The sequence below is a fragment of the Epinephelus lanceolatus genome, chromosome 13 (assembly GCF_041903045.1).
Source record: "Epinephelus lanceolatus isolate andai-2023 chromosome 13, ASM4190304v1, whole genome shotgun sequence".
NCBI lineage: Eukaryota > Metazoa > Chordata > Actinopteri > Perciformes > Serranidae > Epinephelus > Epinephelus lanceolatus.
This window is the reverse complement of record NC_135746.1, coordinates 3,960,697-3,979,999: the sequence shown is the minus strand read 5'-3', so window position 1 is coordinate 3,979,999 and position 19,303 is coordinate 3,960,697. Positions and strand designations below refer to the sequence as shown.

The 19,303-nt window shown below is 42.2% G+C and overlaps 1 protein-coding gene across 1 annotated transcript in view; it reads right to left on the bottom strand.

Annotated features, from left to right (window-relative positions):
• The window catches only part of znf410 (zinc finger protein 410), a 27,521-nt gene extending 8,218 nt beyond the window's left edge, over window positions 1–19,303 (bottom strand). Inside the window, exons 1-10 of the mRNA XM_033648724.2 lie at window positions 19,144–19,303; window positions 18,708–18,794; window positions 18,582–18,633; window positions 18,326–18,458; window positions 15,492–15,677; window positions 14,587–14,808; window positions 6,647–6,806; window positions 4,317–4,498; window positions 696–785; window positions 409–528 (exon numbers count right to left, since the gene is read on the bottom strand). Coding sequence (XP_033504615.1) covers window positions 409–528; window positions 696–785; window positions 4,317–4,498; window positions 6,647–6,806; window positions 14,587–14,808; window positions 15,492–15,677; window positions 18,326–18,458; window positions 18,582–18,614 — 1,126 coding nt within the window. The 5' untranslated portion in view covers window positions 18,615–18,633; window positions 18,708–18,794; window positions 19,144–19,303. The remainder of the gene's footprint in view (window positions 1–408; window positions 529–695; window positions 786–4,316; window positions 4,499–6,646; window positions 6,807–14,586; window positions 14,809–15,491; window positions 15,678–18,325; window positions 18,459–18,581; window positions 18,634–18,707; window positions 18,795–19,143) is intronic.

Below are 19,303 nucleotides of genomic sequence, written 5' to 3'. Positions count from 1 at the left end.
TAATTTGTAAGGTGACAGCAGGAAGGCATCCAAGTGAGGCACGAGACACTTGAAGACACAGATTTGAGTTACTGTGCTATTCTAACGTGGTGATTATGTACTTCTCAAATCTGACCCCAACACAAGACGCCTAACAGGCCGGGTTCTGCAGCATGGAGCTGAGCTGATACAGATAAATGCAGTCTAAAACAATTCAGCTACTGGCCCCAAAGAATAAAAATCTGAATGATAAATTTTTGTGTTGAACGTAATTAATTATTCAAGAAATGTTCCTAAATGTAACTTAAACCAACACCATCTCTATGCACATTTTAAAATGTATGGGCTGCTTGAAGCTACATTATCCAAGGATTAGCATAACCACCTACTGCTGCGTGTGTGTGTGTGTGTCAGAGAGAGAGAAAAGACCTGTCTCTCTGCTCTCACTGCTGAGCCCTTCCTCTCCGTGTCTCTTCCTCATGTGGACGTTTCTGCTGCCCGACTGAGAGAAAGTCTTCCCACAGATCCCACAGTGATGAGGCTTCTCACCTGGGAAACGTGCACACACACACACACACACACACACACACACACACAGATCCTGTGATCCACTCTGAATGCATCTGTTCACGCCACATCTTGAGTCACTTTATCTGCAGCTCACTAAATACAAAAAAGGTGCTCAGCTGTCCAGCTGTTCACTGTGTCCCACTCACCAGAATGTACGAGCATGTGTTTCCTTAGACTGGAATACTCTGCAAAGGATCGCCCACAGCCATCTGCTTCGCACAGGAAAGGCTTCTCTCCTGGAAGCAGCCGCCCACCAAACACACACACACACACACACACTGTTAGAGACTTATGCCCAATCTCGTTTCTTATTTTTGACCCTATCCTCATTTCCAAGTGCCTCTTTGCCCCTCGAGTTACAAGGAATGATGGTGATATTTTCCGCAGTGAAATGAACCATTCAAGATCCTGAAACATCATCAGCAGTTGTTGATGGAGTTTACATAATCAGACGTGACTGTGGCAGTGACATTTGCCGTTTGTCTGAAAAACATGGTCGCTTGCAGTTTGTTTACAACTAAAGTTTCATGCTATCAGTTGATCAAGCAAGTCATCAAATAAAAAGAACACTGCTTCTTTACCAAGCAACTAGCAGTACTCTCTGGGATAACATTTGGGCTACATGGCCCTCAAAACAGACGTTTCAGAGGCACACGCCAAACTGAGTGTTATCAGAAACCAATGGGCAAGATGGCTACACAAGCAACAAAAGAAACCCACAATGCATTTTCTCCAAAATGCAATTATCCTGTACAGCTGTCAATATATACCCATACATATATTCACATATACATATTTTTGTTTCCATATGTGCATAAATGAAAGGTGTATATAGTGTAAATAGTATTGAGTGTATAGTTAGTACTTTATATTTTATATTTTTCTAATTATGATATATATATATATATATATATATATATATATATATATATATATATATATATATGTATATTTTATCTGTTTATTCTATTGCCATTCAACTTGCTTTTCTATCTGTGCTATTTGAGCTGCTGTAATGTGAATTTGCCTGGAGTGGGATCAGTAAAATTTTATCTTATCCTATATCTTTATAATAAGCGTAACAAAAAAAAGTTGTATGCTAATGTCTTGGTAGCTAACTAGCTAAATTTAATTGTTTAAGACAGAATGATTGTGACGTCACACTAACAACAATGATCATTTCCAAATAGACAACTGGCAATTTATTTCAACTAGTCCATACCCATTGAGTACAGCATACCATACCATGACTTAGTCATACCAAAAATTAGAAACATTGGTCCACAGGTGGAGCCACAGCGACGGGTCGCATTTTAGCCATTCTGAAGCATTTTTCTGTTGTTATAGCGCCACCCAGTTGCCAATTAGAGTTAAATTTCTCCAGTCACCTTGAGGCGTCCTGTTCTACATGTCTACCAAGTTTAGTAAAAATCCATATGGCGGTTAGGCCTAGATAAGAAATGAGCTCTCTAGCGCCCCCATTTTGTTTGATGGGGTCAATAATGGAGGGGTCCCCTCAGATTATGTGTGGTCATATGCCTACAAAGTTGCGTGGTGATGGGTGAAACCCTTGAGATGTTATACACCTTTATGTGATGAGCCACGCCCTCCGCAATATTCATTGCCTTATAGAAGCTCAGTTTTAGTAAGTTTTCCAACTTTTGCCAAGAGGGAACTTTAGATATTGGTCCCTAGATTATGTTCACCCAGTTTCATGCAGATCGCTCAAACTTCCTAGGAAGAGATCCATTTGAAGTGTTTTTCAAAAAATTCAAAATGGCGGAAAATCTATATAAGTGGAAGTTATGGGTTCTTGAGGCAAATGTGTTCCTCATGAGGAGAGGCATCTCTGTGCAAAGTTTCATGTCTCTACCACATACGGGGCATGAGATATGCCCATTCAAAGTTTGACATTTCAATCGGTTGCTATAGCGCCCCCCTTTGGCCAATTGATGTAATATTGCTTCATTGGCATCCTCCCATGACCCTCTACCACTGTGCCAAATTTCACATGGATTGACCAAGTCAGTGAGGAGGAAAACGTGGAACACACACACACACACACACACACACACACACACACACACACACACACAGAGTTTTCGTCATTATATAGTAAGATTGCGGAGATCTGTGAAATCAACAAACTTGTTTATTTCTGTTGTCACTTTTCCTCCATAAACCAAATCTACCACGATGGAAGCTAAGCCAAGTACTGCTGTGGACAAGAGCTGAAGTAAAATGTATTTTAGCAACATAAAAAAATCTATATCAGTTTACGAGTACACTATATTTAGAGTATTTTCTCTGCTGTACCTCACACACTAACTGATCCAGGCAGTGGGAGAGCAGCAGCTCCCATGTTCTGTAAAGGAAAATGACTGTTTTTGTCAATGGAGTCTGGCAGCTTTGAAATAACAGCTTCATTTCCCCGTCATAAAGGGCTGTGTGACAGGAAGATGAAGCAGTGAAAACATAATAAATATAGTGTACAATATAGTGTAAACTGATATAGAATTGTTTTAGGTGACCAAAAACTAATCGATTGAGGCAGTGTTCACTCCGTGCCGTTTCATTTATGTAAATGAGGCGGAGGTGTCTACCTGGAGGTTACCTGCAACAAACATTTTGTATTTGTGCATGTCAGTCTTGCATTTTGACATATTTCTGTGTCACATTACCTCAATTTGTTGGCATGTGACGCCCAAAATTTAACTAATGTCCAGCAGCAAAGTTGCTGCACGTGTTGCTGCTTCAGGAGCACAGGCTGCTGTTATCCTACAGAGCACCACCAGCAGCCTGGTGATGAAGCAGTGTGGGGGTTTTTTTTTTGTCCGATTTCTTGTTTGATCGATTGATAGTGTGAAACTTTGTGAACAAATCATGAGCGTCCATGATGTCTATCTCCATCAGAAAACATCAGAACGCAGTCTCGCGCAAGTTGCCATGTAAACACAGCACTCCTGCAGGCTAACTGACCACGGTGAGAAATGATGCTATAAAAGTGGAGTAAATTACGTCAATTTTGCATGCCACAGCTTCAGGGCACTTGGATTACGACGGATGAGCTGTTCTGACGTTTTTGAAATGCATTAGCAGAGTTTTATTACATTTTCAAAATGTGGGTTCCATGCACTTCAAGTGAAGCTGTTATTCCGGCTAGCTGTTATCCTCCGATACCCCGAACCAGTTTTGTGGATTAAAAAACTACACTGGAGTTCTTGTTGGCATGAGGGTCACTAAGTACTGTCTGTATTTCCATTCTGAAGTAGCCATTTCCTTTAAAGCATTCTTCCATTTGACGGGAAGATCTTGTAACTGTGTTCCAGAGGGGCAAAGAGGCGCTCCAAAACACGGGGCAGGGGTAAAAATAAACTTGTGGTGACAGCTGACCTATTCTGACAAACAAGAATGTAAAAAATAATCTAACTTCATGCAGCTAAGTGGAAATAACAGCTCATAGAAAGCTATTCTTCCAGACATATGGGCAAAATATAAACACTGTACAGTGTATCTGGTCTGCTAACTGGTCCCCAGACAGAAGGAGCAGACTGCGGAACAGGCCATCAAAAATCTTAATGTCACCCTAAATAAAATATGACAGAGCACTGTTACTCATTGCAGCAGTGAAATGGAGGCGCCAGTGCTGCTGACTCTTCAAATCTGCGGCCATGACTGCACCAAGGAAGCATTAAATGAGCAGAGTCAAATGGCCTGAGTCAGTTATTGCTTCCAGCGTGTTTGGGCCTTTACACACCGGTCCCCACCTGTGTGTATGCGTTTGTGGTTCTTCAAGTTTCCGGCCGTGGTGAACTTCTTCCCGCAGTTCTTCTCCTTGCAAATGAAGGGCTTCTCGCCGTTGTGCGTCCTCATGTGAACCTGCAGCCTCTGCAGCACGTAGAAACTCTTCCCGCAGCCCTCTGCGACGCACCTGAACATTCGGTCATTCCTGGGAGCGGAGATAACCAAACAAACAAGACTCAGTGTCTCCCGTGCGCGCATTTCATTTGCAACAGCCCACCACAAGGTCAGACGGGGCGACCACAAATAGATTTCCAGCACTGATGTTAAGAGAGCTCCTGCAGTACAAACACACACTTCGCTCTGAGCCTCAGCTGTGATCCTCCTGCTCGGCTGCTCTGTCTGCCTCCACATAAACAACCTGTGGAGAACACTGTGTGATCGCTCTCTTCACTTAGCTGTAAACCATCTGAGCAGCACTCGTCCAACACGTGTCTCTGTGATTGATGAACAGTAAACACTAATTCTGCCGTCTGATTTATTAACTTTCTTAACTGTTGTTTATCCATGAATATATAATTAATGTTTTTGTCAGTGATGCTAATTTGGTGGAGACAATAAAGGTTTCAAAATCTGATGAACTCTGTGAAATATATTCAGATTGATTTTGGTTTTTTTACATTTCTTGAAAATGCTTCGACAGCACTCAGTCTGGTTTACATAGATCTGCAGTGTCTTTTAAGCAGTGTTGGGCCAACACATTGGAAAGTAACACCCTCCAGTAATCACATTACAGTAACTTATCAAACAATTACACTTGTGTTAATTAGTTTCTTAAACTATCTGCATGAGTGGATAAAAAAAAAGAAGAAAATCATCAAATGTGCCGACAGCAGCAATGCTGTGGAGAGCGCCTGTGGAGAGGCTCTTCACCCCGAGCAGTCATGTGCTGACTCTGATGAGGAACACGTTGTCTGACAAACAATTTAAGAGACGACTCCTCACGACTGCTGCTTAACTCTTTCGCAAGTTTTTAAACCTTTGCACCCTGTGCTAATTATTGCCATTTCTTTCAGAAACATGGGGAAAAAAGGCAACGAGCAACTTGGTAAGAAACGTCCCACAAATTGCAAAAAAATAAAAATAATTATAGATTTAGAAAATTATTTTAAAAAAGCAAAAAGCTACAGAAAAACTATATTTATAATAATAATTATTATTACATTTTAAAATTATTTTAACATTTTCTCTTTTTTCTTTTTTTTTCTTGCAAATGTTTGGGGTCTCACCTTCTTTCGTTGCTCACTGCCTTCTTCCCAGGTTTTTAAAAGAAATCAAGCCAATGTGCTCAGGTTTGAAAGGGTTAAACTACAAACACATCAAATAGAGTTTGGTGAGTTTGTTTAGCCTAATGATTTACCTCCTCAGGGGATTTCTGCTGAAATGTGCGCATGTAAAGTTTAACGTTATATTGTTAATTGGCCATTACGTGCCAATTACGTTAATTAAGTGCCCAAAAATGCAGTTCCTCAAATGGCCACTTGAGGCAGGCTCCGAGAGTGAGTCAATCCCCATAGACCTTCATGTTAAAATGCCCAAATTTACAGCAGGAACACGTTTATTTTGTTTATTTTTATACCAACAAAAACGATGTTTTATGATTAACTGTTCATCCTATGATACCAAATGAGAGAATATTTTTATTGTACTACTGTATAGTTTGTGAAAATAAGATACTTGTCTGAACTGAAAACATTTTTATAAAAATAAAGATGCTTTTCTGAAAACATTTCAATTTCTTATTATTTATAAATGTTATATTTATTGTATGCATTGATATCCTTTGCCAGTGTGTTTAAATGATGAACCGCATTACTTGTCTGTGGGGTAATTATATCAAGTAGTGCATTACTTTTTTTAACTGTGTAATGCATCACTTTTTTTTTTTTTTTTACCCATAACCACCTCAGCACAGCTGGTGAGCCCATGTAGGGTGGACATAGTTGTATGGATGAAATTCCTGCATAATTTTCATGCACAGAGAACAGGAGCACTAAAGTGACACCTTTTGTTTAAGACTTCAAACATCTATGTTGTATTTTGGTTTTACAGACAGTAACAGATCAAAATCTAAGATTAGATTAAACATATGATACCTGAAAGCTAACGTGTGTAATTATTTGGATAAAAAGTTGGACACTGTATTAGCTTCCATTATTATTTTTCAATTTCAAAATCTGTATCCCTATCAGCCAGGCTTGTGCAGTGTTGAATGTTGATGCTTTGGTGACGACATCTTGTTGTAACTGCTGCCTGAACCCATTACGTTCCCTCGCCGTGTGTGTTGTTGTGTTACCTGTGTGTTTTGAGGTGGTATTTGAGATGAGCTGGCCAGGTGAACGTCCTGCAGCAGCCCTCGAACGAGCAGCGGAGGATCTGCTTGGAGAGGGGGCGGCTGGTCCGAGACGGCAGCTCTCGCTTGTCCCCGTCCGCCGTCAAACTGTGTGTGTGGTCACCTAGGCAACCAGAAGAGGAAAGTGAGCGGGGTCCTGCAGGAAAACAATTCAGGAGTGCCAGGTGGCCGGCCTCTGGAGCACAGCTGTATAAAAGCTAATCATCGGGTGCTGACGGAGACCTGCAGAACAACTGCGGCCAAAAGAAAACCACCCGAAGCTGAATGCAATCACTCCCTTTTCACCTGCTCCAACTCCCCGCGACGAATGTCTTTAACGGGCCCAATTCTGCTTACGGCGTGCCGGCAGTAATGCACCTATAACTGATACCCCACTGCTGAGGGAACTTGTCTAATCTACAGCAAGTTAGTGGGAGGGCGGCCATTACACTGGCTCACAGAGTGGAGGTTTAGTCCCACACTGAAACCACTTACAGTCTGCAGCAGACATTTTATTTAACCACGTACAAAGTATTTTAAGCCCTTTCTTATCAGCGGCACCAGCTCAGAGGAAGACATGTTTGTATTATGTGTAAAACACATAATTTTAGTCGCTTTGATCAGATCAAAGACGTCTGCATGGGCTAAAAAATGTTCTTTCCTTTGATAACTGTTCTCACTTCATCTAAATGAAAATATAATGAGGTCAAGGATGAATGTGGGGAAATTACAATCCTACATGCTACATGATCAGCTGACGACACACAGTGATAGTAGTAAAACAGAAGCAGCAGGTACCTCGGCGCAGCATCTAAGTAAGAGATCATAAACACAGAAAACAGATCCAGGACGGGGCGGGAGGAAATAAAGTCCGAGCGGGCGAAGACGGGAATAAACTTCACTCTCATATCACTTCTCTAACAAGGACCTCTGGCTGCAATTCGGCTCTAGAGTAGTTCAAAGATCAGAGATGCAGCTAGGAGTCATGGTGCCTTGAATGTCATGGGTAAAGTCTTTATCTATCAGGCCGCCTGTGGAGGGAAGTTATAATGCGTTCTGATGAAGTGCTGACTCCTGGTGTGGGTCAACAGCTTTCTACGGCGCTGTGAGCTGCAGGAAGTGGATGTGTGTCTCAGATCAGAGGAGATAGCTCCACAGCAAAGAGAGTTTAGCAACCAACAGGTTAAGACATCATTTTGGAGAGTGAGGAAGACGGAGTAAACAACTCGACAATCAAAGCAGAGTTTGGAAACACTTTTAAACATTTTTTTTTCATCATACTTGATTTTAAAACTTTTCAAATCTATGTGCCTGTGTGAATCAAGAGTTTATCTGCAGAGGCCTGTGCTATGAAGCAGGATTTAGAGTTAGTGAGGTGACTTCAGGGTGAAATCTGGGACTCAGTACAACCATGCTGGTTCTCTTTTTACCCGGATAAATCACTGTGGTAACCAATGCTTAACAGCTAATCTGCTCCGGAGCAGGTTATGTTCAGAGTATCGGATCACAGCATGTCAACATGCCTGACCTCTGACTAATCAGATCACTGACGAAAAAAGTATCTATGGACAAAAGTCAGAGGCGAAAGTAAGAGACATGATCACAGTTGATAACCAGCTTTGCAGTACCAGTTATCCTTCTAATGGCCAGCAGGAGGCGACACCACCAGTTGCAAAAAGAAGTCCAATTGTATTTAAGTCTAGGAAAAAATTAACATACTTGTCACTTCATTTATTACCTCTCATAAACATTTTCCTGACGAGTTTATGATCTCAATCTCTAGTTTCGAGTCGTCTTCAATATAGCATGATGTTTATTGCTTTAGGGCATGGCTACCATGCACCTGACAAGTCGCTACCATGGTTGTGTCCTAAGGTTCTCAGTCAGATCCATCCCTCAGTCCCCCATAGCTCCACGCTCTAGTCCAAATATGGTCGCTTTTGGCTTCAAAACACTAAGATGGTGGCAGTGCACAAACCAATGGGGGACGTCATGGTGGCTACATCCATTTCTTTTAAACAGCCTATGATATGAATATAGGGTCACAATTCTGGATGAGAGCTGCTGATATCAGAACTGTCAACTCTTTACTCCTCGTTTCAGTTTGACAGTCAGAACGTTTATATGCAGCTTGAGAAAATCGAATTATTGGCTTAGTCCGACTAAAAATCAAACTATTGCTGCATGTATCCACTCGGCGTTCTGCACATGCACCGCTTTTTCTTTCGCAGGCTTTTACCTGGAAGAAGAAGGAGATGACGTAGCAGCATTGCAGTAACTCCCCGGACAAACAAACAAACAAACAAACACCATGGTGACCGAGAAGCAGAAGAAGCACCTCTTGGCGGGCGAGGAAACTACATTCATGCTCCGACAGCTTCATTCGTTGGGTCAACCGGAACTAGTTCAATACGCACTATGTTTAAAACTACACAGCGCCGGGGCATCGGTAGCTTAGTGGATAGTGCTGGCACCCCATGTATAGAGGTGATGCCTCGCTGCAGTGGTCGCGAGTTCAACTCCAGCTTGCAACCCTTTGCTGCATGTCGCCCCCTCACTCTCTCTGTCTGTCTCCCCATTTCACACAGTCCTGTATATTAAAGGCAAAAAAGCCCAAAAAATATATATATATTAAAAAAAAAAAAAAAAAAAAAGGACACAGCGCCACCTATCGAGGCGGAGTCAGATGTACTTGGTCAGAAATTTGATTTCCTCGTCTGCATGTATACTCAGACAAGACGAGAAGTCCGACTTGACTGATTAGCCGAGCTATGAGCTTTGCTCGACTACTGCGTGCATGTAAATGTACTGACTGTGTCCCCTCTATTTAAAATATAAAAATAACGCACACCAAGAATTAGAAAGAGGTGCTGATCACTGGCAAGAGACTTGATTGTAGAAAACAAGCATCGTACACTTTCACACACTTTTGATGACGTTTCGGCCTTTGGGCCTTCTTCAAGATCAACAAGCTTGTGACATCAAAATAAAAGAAATGCATATGGCGCCAACATATCCACCTGAATTTAACGTCATATTAAGTCCACACTGATGCATCGCCATGCCGACATACTGTTTTTTCCAGGGAGTGGCAGAGCGAAGTAAAAACAAACTCTGATGTGTGGCAGTATTGAAGACTAGTTGATGTAGAACAGCCTTGATAGCAGCATTAGCGCCCGTCATTGTTGTTTCTACTCCTCATTGGTTTTGGTGTCAGTCACACCCACGGCGCTGATTGGATCATTTTTTACTTAAACTGCTGTTTCACGCATAAAACAAGATATGACATGTTAATAAATGAGCGTAAGTGGCAAGGCTGGTTTTGTTATTTTTAGACAGAGCCATGCTAGCTGCTTCCCTCCATTTCCAGTCTTTGTGCTAAGCTAAGATAAGCTAATCTGGGACATAAGAGTGGTATCTACCTCTCATTTAACTCTCTGCAATAAAAAGCTATAAAACATATTTCCAAAAATGTCGACCAATTCAGAACCATCACTTCACTCTGATCACCTGTGTGTCCTCTCCTCTGTCTGTGTCTGTCTGGTTTCTCCTCTGCTGCCTCTCTTTCCTGTGTCTGTCTCTGTGCAGCCTTGTACCCTCTCTCCCTCTCTGAAGCCTCCATTAGCCCGACTACTAAATGCACATTAAATCATCTCAGACAGAGCACAACAACATGTGCCGAAGCATTATCAGTGTTTCACCATAACGTTCCATTTAGACCTTCTCTGGATATTTGCAGGCAGTCTTGTAAATCGCAGACAAAAGGTACAAATTCATTTTGATTTCGAGACGTATGATGAGAAGTGTGAACACAGTTTCAGTCACTGCTGATTACGCTTCATTTTCATCTCATCACTGACCTCATTTCTTTTCTTTCTGTCTTTGATGCGCACCGTAAGTAGACCAGCTGATGTTATCTTACCGAAGAAATGTGCGGCTTCCTGTACACAGCTTTCATTTCTTATTTATTTATTTTTTAATTTTAGTCCTATACCTGACGTTACATCACAGACAGGATGTAATGCACATGCAACAGGCACTACAGACTTCCATTAATAGCAACATAACAGTGTTTATTCTGGCAGATATTTTAGATTTAGATTTAGTCTTTAATCTAGTTTAAGTTGATGAAACTTCATTACATTTTCATCAACTATCAATCAAAATATTTTCTCTTTTTAAGCTTATTCAATCAGGGTAATGCAAATATCACTAATCAGAATCAAGGTTCTACAACTGCAAATAATTTCAACACATTTACAAACTTGCATTTCTCTGGCAGAGTTTTTGACAGGTTGAAAGGATGATTTACGAGCACACACTTACTGATCATCATTTGAAAAGCTCAACATCTCAAACTCTGAGACCATAAATCACTAATTTGAGAAAACTGTTTGTACCCAGCTTCACTGTAAACTCTGACTCATCAATCTCACTCAAAGGAGCAGAAAAACGACCGACCAAACAACCAAAGGACTGTTCATGAGATTTCACTGTGGCCGACAAACTTCCGATGTCAGATTAAAATCATCTCAGTCGGCATGTGCTCCCGTGATCTCCAAGTTGGTCATAAAACTCAGTCTGAGCTGTCTTAAATCAGTCTTTATCTCATCCTGATGTTCCAATAAAATCAAACATGTTTAACATTATCGTATGCTTTTAGTCTTGGCTCCTGCAAATACTCAAGATTAATGACTTGAACAACGACCCATAGCTGCGCCCTCTCCAGCAAACAGGAAACAGCAAACCAGGTGAAAACAGAAAACATGGAGGGGACTCCAAGAAAGGAGCAAGAACGTGAACACGTCTCTGTTCTCTCATAGAAAAGTAGGAGAAACCGGTGAAGTAAAGAAGAATGTGTTTAATTCAGTGTGTATCTGATCCACCAACCAGCACTTTAGTGAGACTTCTTAATTTTTGAACAGTTCTCTCATTCCCAAAGTCTTCTCTCACTAAAATAGCACAGCTAACCAACGGACACTGATAGCAGGTTGAGGTGACAAAATCCAAAATGTAAAGTTTGTACACAAATACAGTTTCTTCAGTTTCTTCATGGATTTTATTGAGGCCGAATTGTCAACCGCACTGTCGACACGTGACATCTTTTATCTTGTGTTTCTAGAGTTGTGTGTTTTGCGGACACGTAAGGAATTGTTAATGTGTCATATTTCTTAAAGGGAGTTTGGCGTAATAATTTCCACCAGGGAAATAATCGAGCTGTAGTCTTGTATAGTGACCCAACAAGATCCCCAGTCTGCAAAATCTTTTAGTGCGTGACTGAAAACTCGCAAAAACTGTCTTTAGATGTGAGAGGGTGTCAGACTTTAGTCTTTTCAGTGTCTTCTGGTGTATGTTCAGCATTAGGGACCCTACATATGCTGCGTTTTTTGCACCCTATAATTAATTATTTTCACTGTAGACGTGTGGCAGGCGTGCTCATATGCCAGAGCTACTCCCTTGCAGCACCCACGTGTTCCTGATCATCTATTTTTTAGGGCGTGAAGGCTGCGCCCTGAGATTAACAGTTCAACTTTTGGAACTCAGCAGTGTGCACTGCATGTCATGTGACATGGACCAATCACAGCCAGCAGATATCTTTCCCTTCTTCCATAAATATCAGTCTATAGTAAATATGAAGAAGACGTTTTAGTGCAGAGCTGCCAGAGCTTTACATCTGTCCCACAGACAATATTTTTGGCCTGATACACACTTATAAAACAGCGCCTGGAAGAAGGTCAGCTCTGCACTCTGGTTAGTAAGCTGTTATGGTTACTTACCAACCTCAGACTCAACCTGCCTCCATGCCCTGTCAAAGTTGGCACAAACTCGGCACAAGAGTAGCACTTAGTGCCTGACTTTGTGTTTTCCAGGTGGTTAAAGACACAGCATGTGTACGGCCTGAAGTCTGAAGGTTTAAACTCATGTTCTCTCACAGTCAGTGACTGAAGCAGGACTTCCACACACGGCTGCTTATTTATGGTCAAATTAGAGCTCAAAAGTCTTGTTACTGGCTGACACTGCTCCAAGGTGTTTTGCAGGCTAGCGAAACATTATGGCGCTGACTATTTACTGGAGTTTACTAACCCCTTGTAGCTCATGCCATTACAACTAGGGTTGGGTACCGTTCATAACTGAACCGATACAGTACCGGTACCAAACGGTACCTTATTTCGGTACTTTTTAACCCTATTTTGGTGTATTTTTACTGCCTTTGCTTTTAAGCTCATATCACAGTCATTATAAAGGCTACATACACATGCTATATCTTGTTTTTTTCAGGACAATCTGGGCTATCCAGATTTGCCATCATTCCATGTCCTTCTATGTGCCTGTATTTATATTAATTTTTATATCAATGAAAAAAACAAATCTGTGTGCCTAAATTCTTACATTTTTACATGTATCTCACCATAGCAAGTTGGAAGTTGACATATTCTGCCGTATATGAAGAGGGGAGACTCTCTGGAATCTGGCAATGTAAGAACCATGATGCTGGGACATTCTGTCCAAAACATGTGGTTTGTGCCAGGCGGACATGATTGCCAGTATTTTTTCATTATTGCAAGAAATTCCATTGACTCATTCACAAGTCAAAAATGTGTTTTATCTAAAAGAAACATGCAATATTTACATCTAAGATCATAGGAAAATAGTCAACCAAGTGCAATGATGTCCTCCAAGATAATATTTGTTTTTCATTTTCAGTTATATATTGGGGGGACATTGTCGTGTGCCAGCTCCTCCTCAATGTATATGGTGACTACGGCCCTGTCATGCATGCATAATTAGGCTGCAGTTGTCTGGGTGCGCAAAGGTGAAGTGGCTGGTCTTGTCATACAAAGTTTGATGGAGTGTCAACTGGACAATATGGAGATATTTGCATCTTGAAAGCCGGACTACAAATGTGGATAGACAGGGAGAAACACACGCAAGCCTAAGACGTGGTAAGATACGATATTCCTCACTATATGAAGTGACTGATCTGTATAATGATTGTAAAGAAATTCGTCAGGGTTTTTTTTTGTAAACAATTAATCTGTATTTATAGCATGATGGGATGACAGCACAATGATGTGTGTGGTATCAGTGGAAAGCTCTGCTCCTGCGCTTTCATGTGATATGCGTGGCATTTCTGTGCGAGCCTGCATTCGCGAGTAATCCATCCAACAGTAATGTGTGTGCAAAGCTGTATGAAAGCTCTGTTATACATCATTATATTGTAATTTTATCAATTTTTTTCGCTGTGAAAACATTGGATTACCGACAAGTGCTTGGCCGTGCCGGAAAGCTACAGTTCCGCTGTTTCAGGTGATATGCGTGGCTTCTCGCTATGACGCACGGTCGCGGAGAAAATTCACAGAGAAGAACGGGTGTGAATTTGGACGCACTACGCATCGTTCGGGCCCATAGTCTAAACTTCTCAGTTTCAACATTTTATTGAGAACATTTAGGAACAGTGCTGCACGTTAACTTTTGTCTGCACATTTTTTTTGTCGCCATTGTTGCTGAGTCTGAGGTGCGAGTCATGCGCTCTCGCTCCGCCTCCACCTCAGGTACCGAAATTCGGCACAGATTCATTTTAAGTGAATCCGTACTCGGTAGTACCGACGTGAATCGGTACCTAGTACAAAAGTACAGAGTTTCAGTACCCAACCCTAATTACAACATTAGGAAAAAGTCCTGTCTTGGCAACAAAAACAAAACATACACTTCACCATAGTTTATTAAAAAAGATATTACTGCTGGCTTGACGACTTAGTCGAGGAAAAAAGGTCCATGACAAAAGTTTTTCATCATAGTTTTCATTAATTAAATTAACACTGCTTCATATGTTGTTATGAAGCCCAATATAAAAGATCTTTAAACCCACCTCCCCTCGTGTTGATGAAACAAAATGACTTTACCGTTACTGACACTTGCGGCTCTGGCGTCCTGGCTGGCCTTAGCATCTCTCGCAAGCTGCGCTCGCGTGGCGGCAATCAGGCTGTCGTGTGCCAGCTCCTGTACCCGCAGATACCAGGGAGCACTGCCATCTATCCCGTAGTCGCCTGACGAGACCCCCTCATCGTCATCCTCCCCGGCACCATCTGCGGCGAAGATCAGGGACTCAGAGGAGGCTGTAATGCCTGAGAGGAAAGAAAAGGCAGCAGGAGAATCACCATGAAACAAGGAATTCAAGGCCAAGGCGACATTCTGCATGATCATCAACGGCCTGAGCCCCTCCAGGTCTGAATTCATTACTGTCCTCCCATCACGCTCAGCGATTGTGAGTTTAATGTTCGGGCTTTATTCTGAGAGGCTGAGAGGATGCCGGCCAACACACAGTGAGAAGGCACATAAACACGCTCAGAGAAACAATCCCTCTTTATGCAGGATTTGAAGTTAATGTAACAAAAGACAGAAAGTGATTCTGTCTGCTGAAGAGCCTTTTCTACACTCCACATCGCTCACTGAGTCACAGACAGAACACAGCGCGCCGCACAAAAGGTGCATGTCAAGAGACCAAAATTAATTTTTTGACTCTCCTGCCAAGGGCTGATGAACCAAGAGAATGTGCCTGCCAAGGATCATTTCTTTCAGCCAAAATAATTCACAGTTCCTCATGAAAATGTGTCACCCCATTTCCTTTAGCGCTGTGTGTAGAAGCGGGAGCCGTGCGAGACACAAAGTAGTGACACAAGATCAGATTTAGAGTTTAAATGTAAAACTTCAGTCTTTGGGAACGATGACTGAAATCCATCAGGAAGTGACTCATCATCACACAGGAAGACGTTTCTGGCACATGTGAACGGTTGAGAGTTGGTTTTACCTTTTGCGAGGTTCAGCAGGACGTAGGAAGTGCTGTCTGACTGCTGGAGGTCATGGAGGATGGGTGGAGGGCTGGGTGAGGCCCGTGGATGAGGGTGTGTCTGGACCACTAACGGGCTTCGTTCTGACACACCTCCAAACTCTGACAGGGAGGGAGACGTCTCAGGCTCATGGCTCAGGCCTCCATCTGAGGAGAAAACCAGTGTTTGTTAGTTTCACAGCACAATGAATGATTTAACAGCATGGAGGGAGGCAGACTAATGAGAATATGTTTGTGGAAAATAAGCTTTTGAATCACAGACACAATGGACCTCTGGCAGGAAGTTATATACAACAAATTTTCCCCTATTCTCATGTCGATGATTTGTTCTTATTTTGTTAGTGACCAGTGATTTCTGGGACTTACCAACGTAAAAAAAAAACGTGTCTGCTTTTCCACGGTCAGGTTGCAGGAAGTTACTCCAAATGTCGCTCTCCCCTGCAACGCTTTCCCCCTCCTCCTGGGGAATCCCGAGGCATTCCCAGGCCAGATGAGATATATAATCCCTCCAGTGTGTTCTGGGTCTGCCCCGGGGCCTCCTACCAGTGGGACGTGCCCTGAACACCTCTAACAGGAGGCAACCAGGAGGATCCTGATCAGATGCCCAAACCATCTCAACTGACCCTTTTTGATGCAAACGAGAAGCGGCTCTACTCTGAGCTCCCTCCAGATGTCTGAGCTCCTCACCCTATCTCTAAGGCTGAGCCCAGACACCCCACGGAGGAAACTCATTTCAGCCACTTGTATCCGTGACCTCATTTTTGTGTTTAACAAACAATAAAAGCAAAATGGACAAAAAATATAATAATGACAATGGTCGAACGTCTAAAAGCTGCATATGAGGAGATTTAAAACTCAGATTCAGCGTAGTCCAGAAAGATACACCACATTTTCTCAAATTTGTCGGCAGAGTCACAAAGTACAGACATGAGCTTCTCTAGTTTTAGTTGCTGTATGATATCCCTTAACCATAAAATCTAACCGAGAGGTTGTGGGGTTTTGTCCATTTAGGAGAACTAGTCTGCATGCTAATAAAATTATTCAAGCTGCAGTCTTGTACTTGGCTCCTTGAAGAGGACGAAGAGGTTGTTTTCTTAGTTTTGCTCTTTTAAGAGAAGGTTTTCCGAGTGGTTGAGAGCGCTACGATAAGACGCAAAGAAATTTGAATTTAAGAAACATAATAAAACACACTAATGAATATCATACAATTCTTTCAGTTTCCTTTTAATGTCAGTAACAGTTTGTCCCTCTGCTGACCCAGCATTTACAGAATCACAACTGATTTGCTGGACCTGGGTTTTTGATTTTCCTGTAACACAAGTACTAACTAGAGCTGCAAAGATAAATAAAGTAGTTACCAACTTGTTATTTCAATCACCTACTAATATGATAATCTTTTAAATGGTTTGAGTGTTTTTGTAATGACACAGCCAAGATTCTCTGATTTCAGCTCCTTCTGTTTGTTTTACTATCTGACAGTAAACTGAATATCTTTGAGTTGTGGACAAAACAAGACACTTGAAGACGTCATCCTGGGCTTTGGGAAACACTGATCAACATTTTACAGACCAAGCAAGTATTCCATTAATCCAGAAAAATGATTAGCATCAATTTTACTACTGCTGAAGTTCTCCTTCCTGTTTTGGTGGCATCTCTCTAATTCTTGGACATATGCCAGAGTATTTGCACACGGCACGACACCTTCCCTCATACAGCGTTTAGGGGACACAACCTATACTAAAAACAATTGTCCAGAGCCTCCAGTTTATATTCAAATGGCATTCATCATTCAGTACACCTGGGTAAGAGCAGATTTGGATGGTTGAAAATACTTGGTGCATCTGGAATTGACTTCTCTTAACAGAAAATTAAGAGAAAGTTAAGAGAATGTCGCCGCATGAAGCCGATCCTGTCTAACAGTCATCTGTCCATCCAAACAAAAAAGCTATGGAGGCATCTTCAGTGAATGATAATCCTGTTTTCTATAGCAGAGTCAGAAACAGAGCTTGTCAGAGCTAATTTGAACAATAAAGGGTTAAAAGCAATGTAACACTGCTGCATCTTGATCCAAATGTAAAGGGCATGGAGATGATGTGAAACAAAAAAAAATATCCACATACCTAGAAAACTGAAAAACAAACCTTACAACGTGAATTAAAATTCATTTCACAGTACTTAGTAGCTATTTAAGTTTACTTGGTCTAGCTCTGGTTGAGGGTGAGAGGCTGTCAGCTTAATTCTCATTATAACAATTACAAACAAAACGCATCCAGCAGCTAAAACACCTTCTGTGTGATTGGGGCTTAATGCATCCATGGGTGTCAACCATGTCACCACAGCTGGTTAGGAAGGGGGCTAAATAAGCCTCAAAATTTAGGCAAAATTTGGGTGTGGAAACAACTGGAATGGCCACTTTCACCGGGGTCCTTTGACCTCTCACCTCAATACGTCTGAATGAAAATGGGTTCTGTGGGTGCCCACAAGTCTCCCTTAAACTAATTTGCTCAGCCTGCTGCCCCCATGACCAAGCTTTGGGTAAGCGGTTGAAAATGGTTTGACGGATGAATGAAACACAAAATGTTAACTGTACTGTACTTAATTCTCATGTTGACGTAGTGTGGGACTAGCCAATATACTTCAACAGCATAACTGATTTCCTGAAATTAAGTTGTGGCTTCTGGTTTTGCCACTGCAAGATTTTCAGTGAACCCCATCTGGCCCCATCTCCCTATCATAACTTTCTGGAGTATTTTGGCCTGTGATGAACAAAACAAGTTGAATCAGCAGCTTCTGACCTGTGAGCTCCAGCGGGCTGCACAGTGAGCTCTCAGCTGGAGCCAGCAGAGGCAGGCAGGAGTGTTTGGACTCTGAGTCCTCCAGACCCGGCACCAACGGGATGGACGCGTTCTGCACAAACTGCACCAGCAGCTGAGGGGAGAAGAAGAAGAAGAGGAGAGCCACAGCATGATACAGCTCATGTCTTATTTCATGCATTATTCCAAGTCACAACAAAGAGTCCTGTTTCTGCAGTAAACATGGAGCCAAGATTACCTCTGGTTTGGAGTCGAGCTCATCAGAAAGCATGGGTCACCCTGTGTGGAACCTGTAGAATAACAGGATGACACTGGTCCATCAAACGCACCTGCACCTGCTGGATCAAGTCTAAACAATACTCACCTAAAACTGGACCTGCTAAATATGAAGTTCAGTGTCGGTCATAAGCGCAGGGTGCAGGTCATCTCAGTGTCCAAACCATCGCACAATCTGCGGTCAAACAACAGGACAAACCGTCAGAGGACCAGGTGAACGTCTCGGCTCTGCTAGCTAACAGCGAGCAGCTACAAGTTGATAATTTAACACCAATAACCAGCCGAACAGAGCAGCTAACTGTGGCTAAAGCTCGACAGCACCGCGTCAGTCCAAACTGTGCTGGATAAGACAGATGACAGGCTGCCTTGTTAAGTTAGCTAGCAGGGTTAGCAGTTACCAAACTAGCTACCGAGGCTAACAGACAGATGTTAGCTGCCCGGTGTCAGAGCCCGGCGGCTCGCGGCACACCGAGCGTTTATTTAACGTCGTTAAATCTTCAGTAACATTTTAATAAATCATTTACCTTGTTATTGTTGTGTAGCTGAGCTCAAGGGTGAGAGTACTGGGCTTCTTCTTCTTCTTCTTCTTTGATGTTTAATGGTAGCTAGCATCATTAGCGTCGCATTACTGCCATCTGCTGGAGGACTTCTTCTTCTTCTTCGTTTTTTTTGGCGGGCTACAAA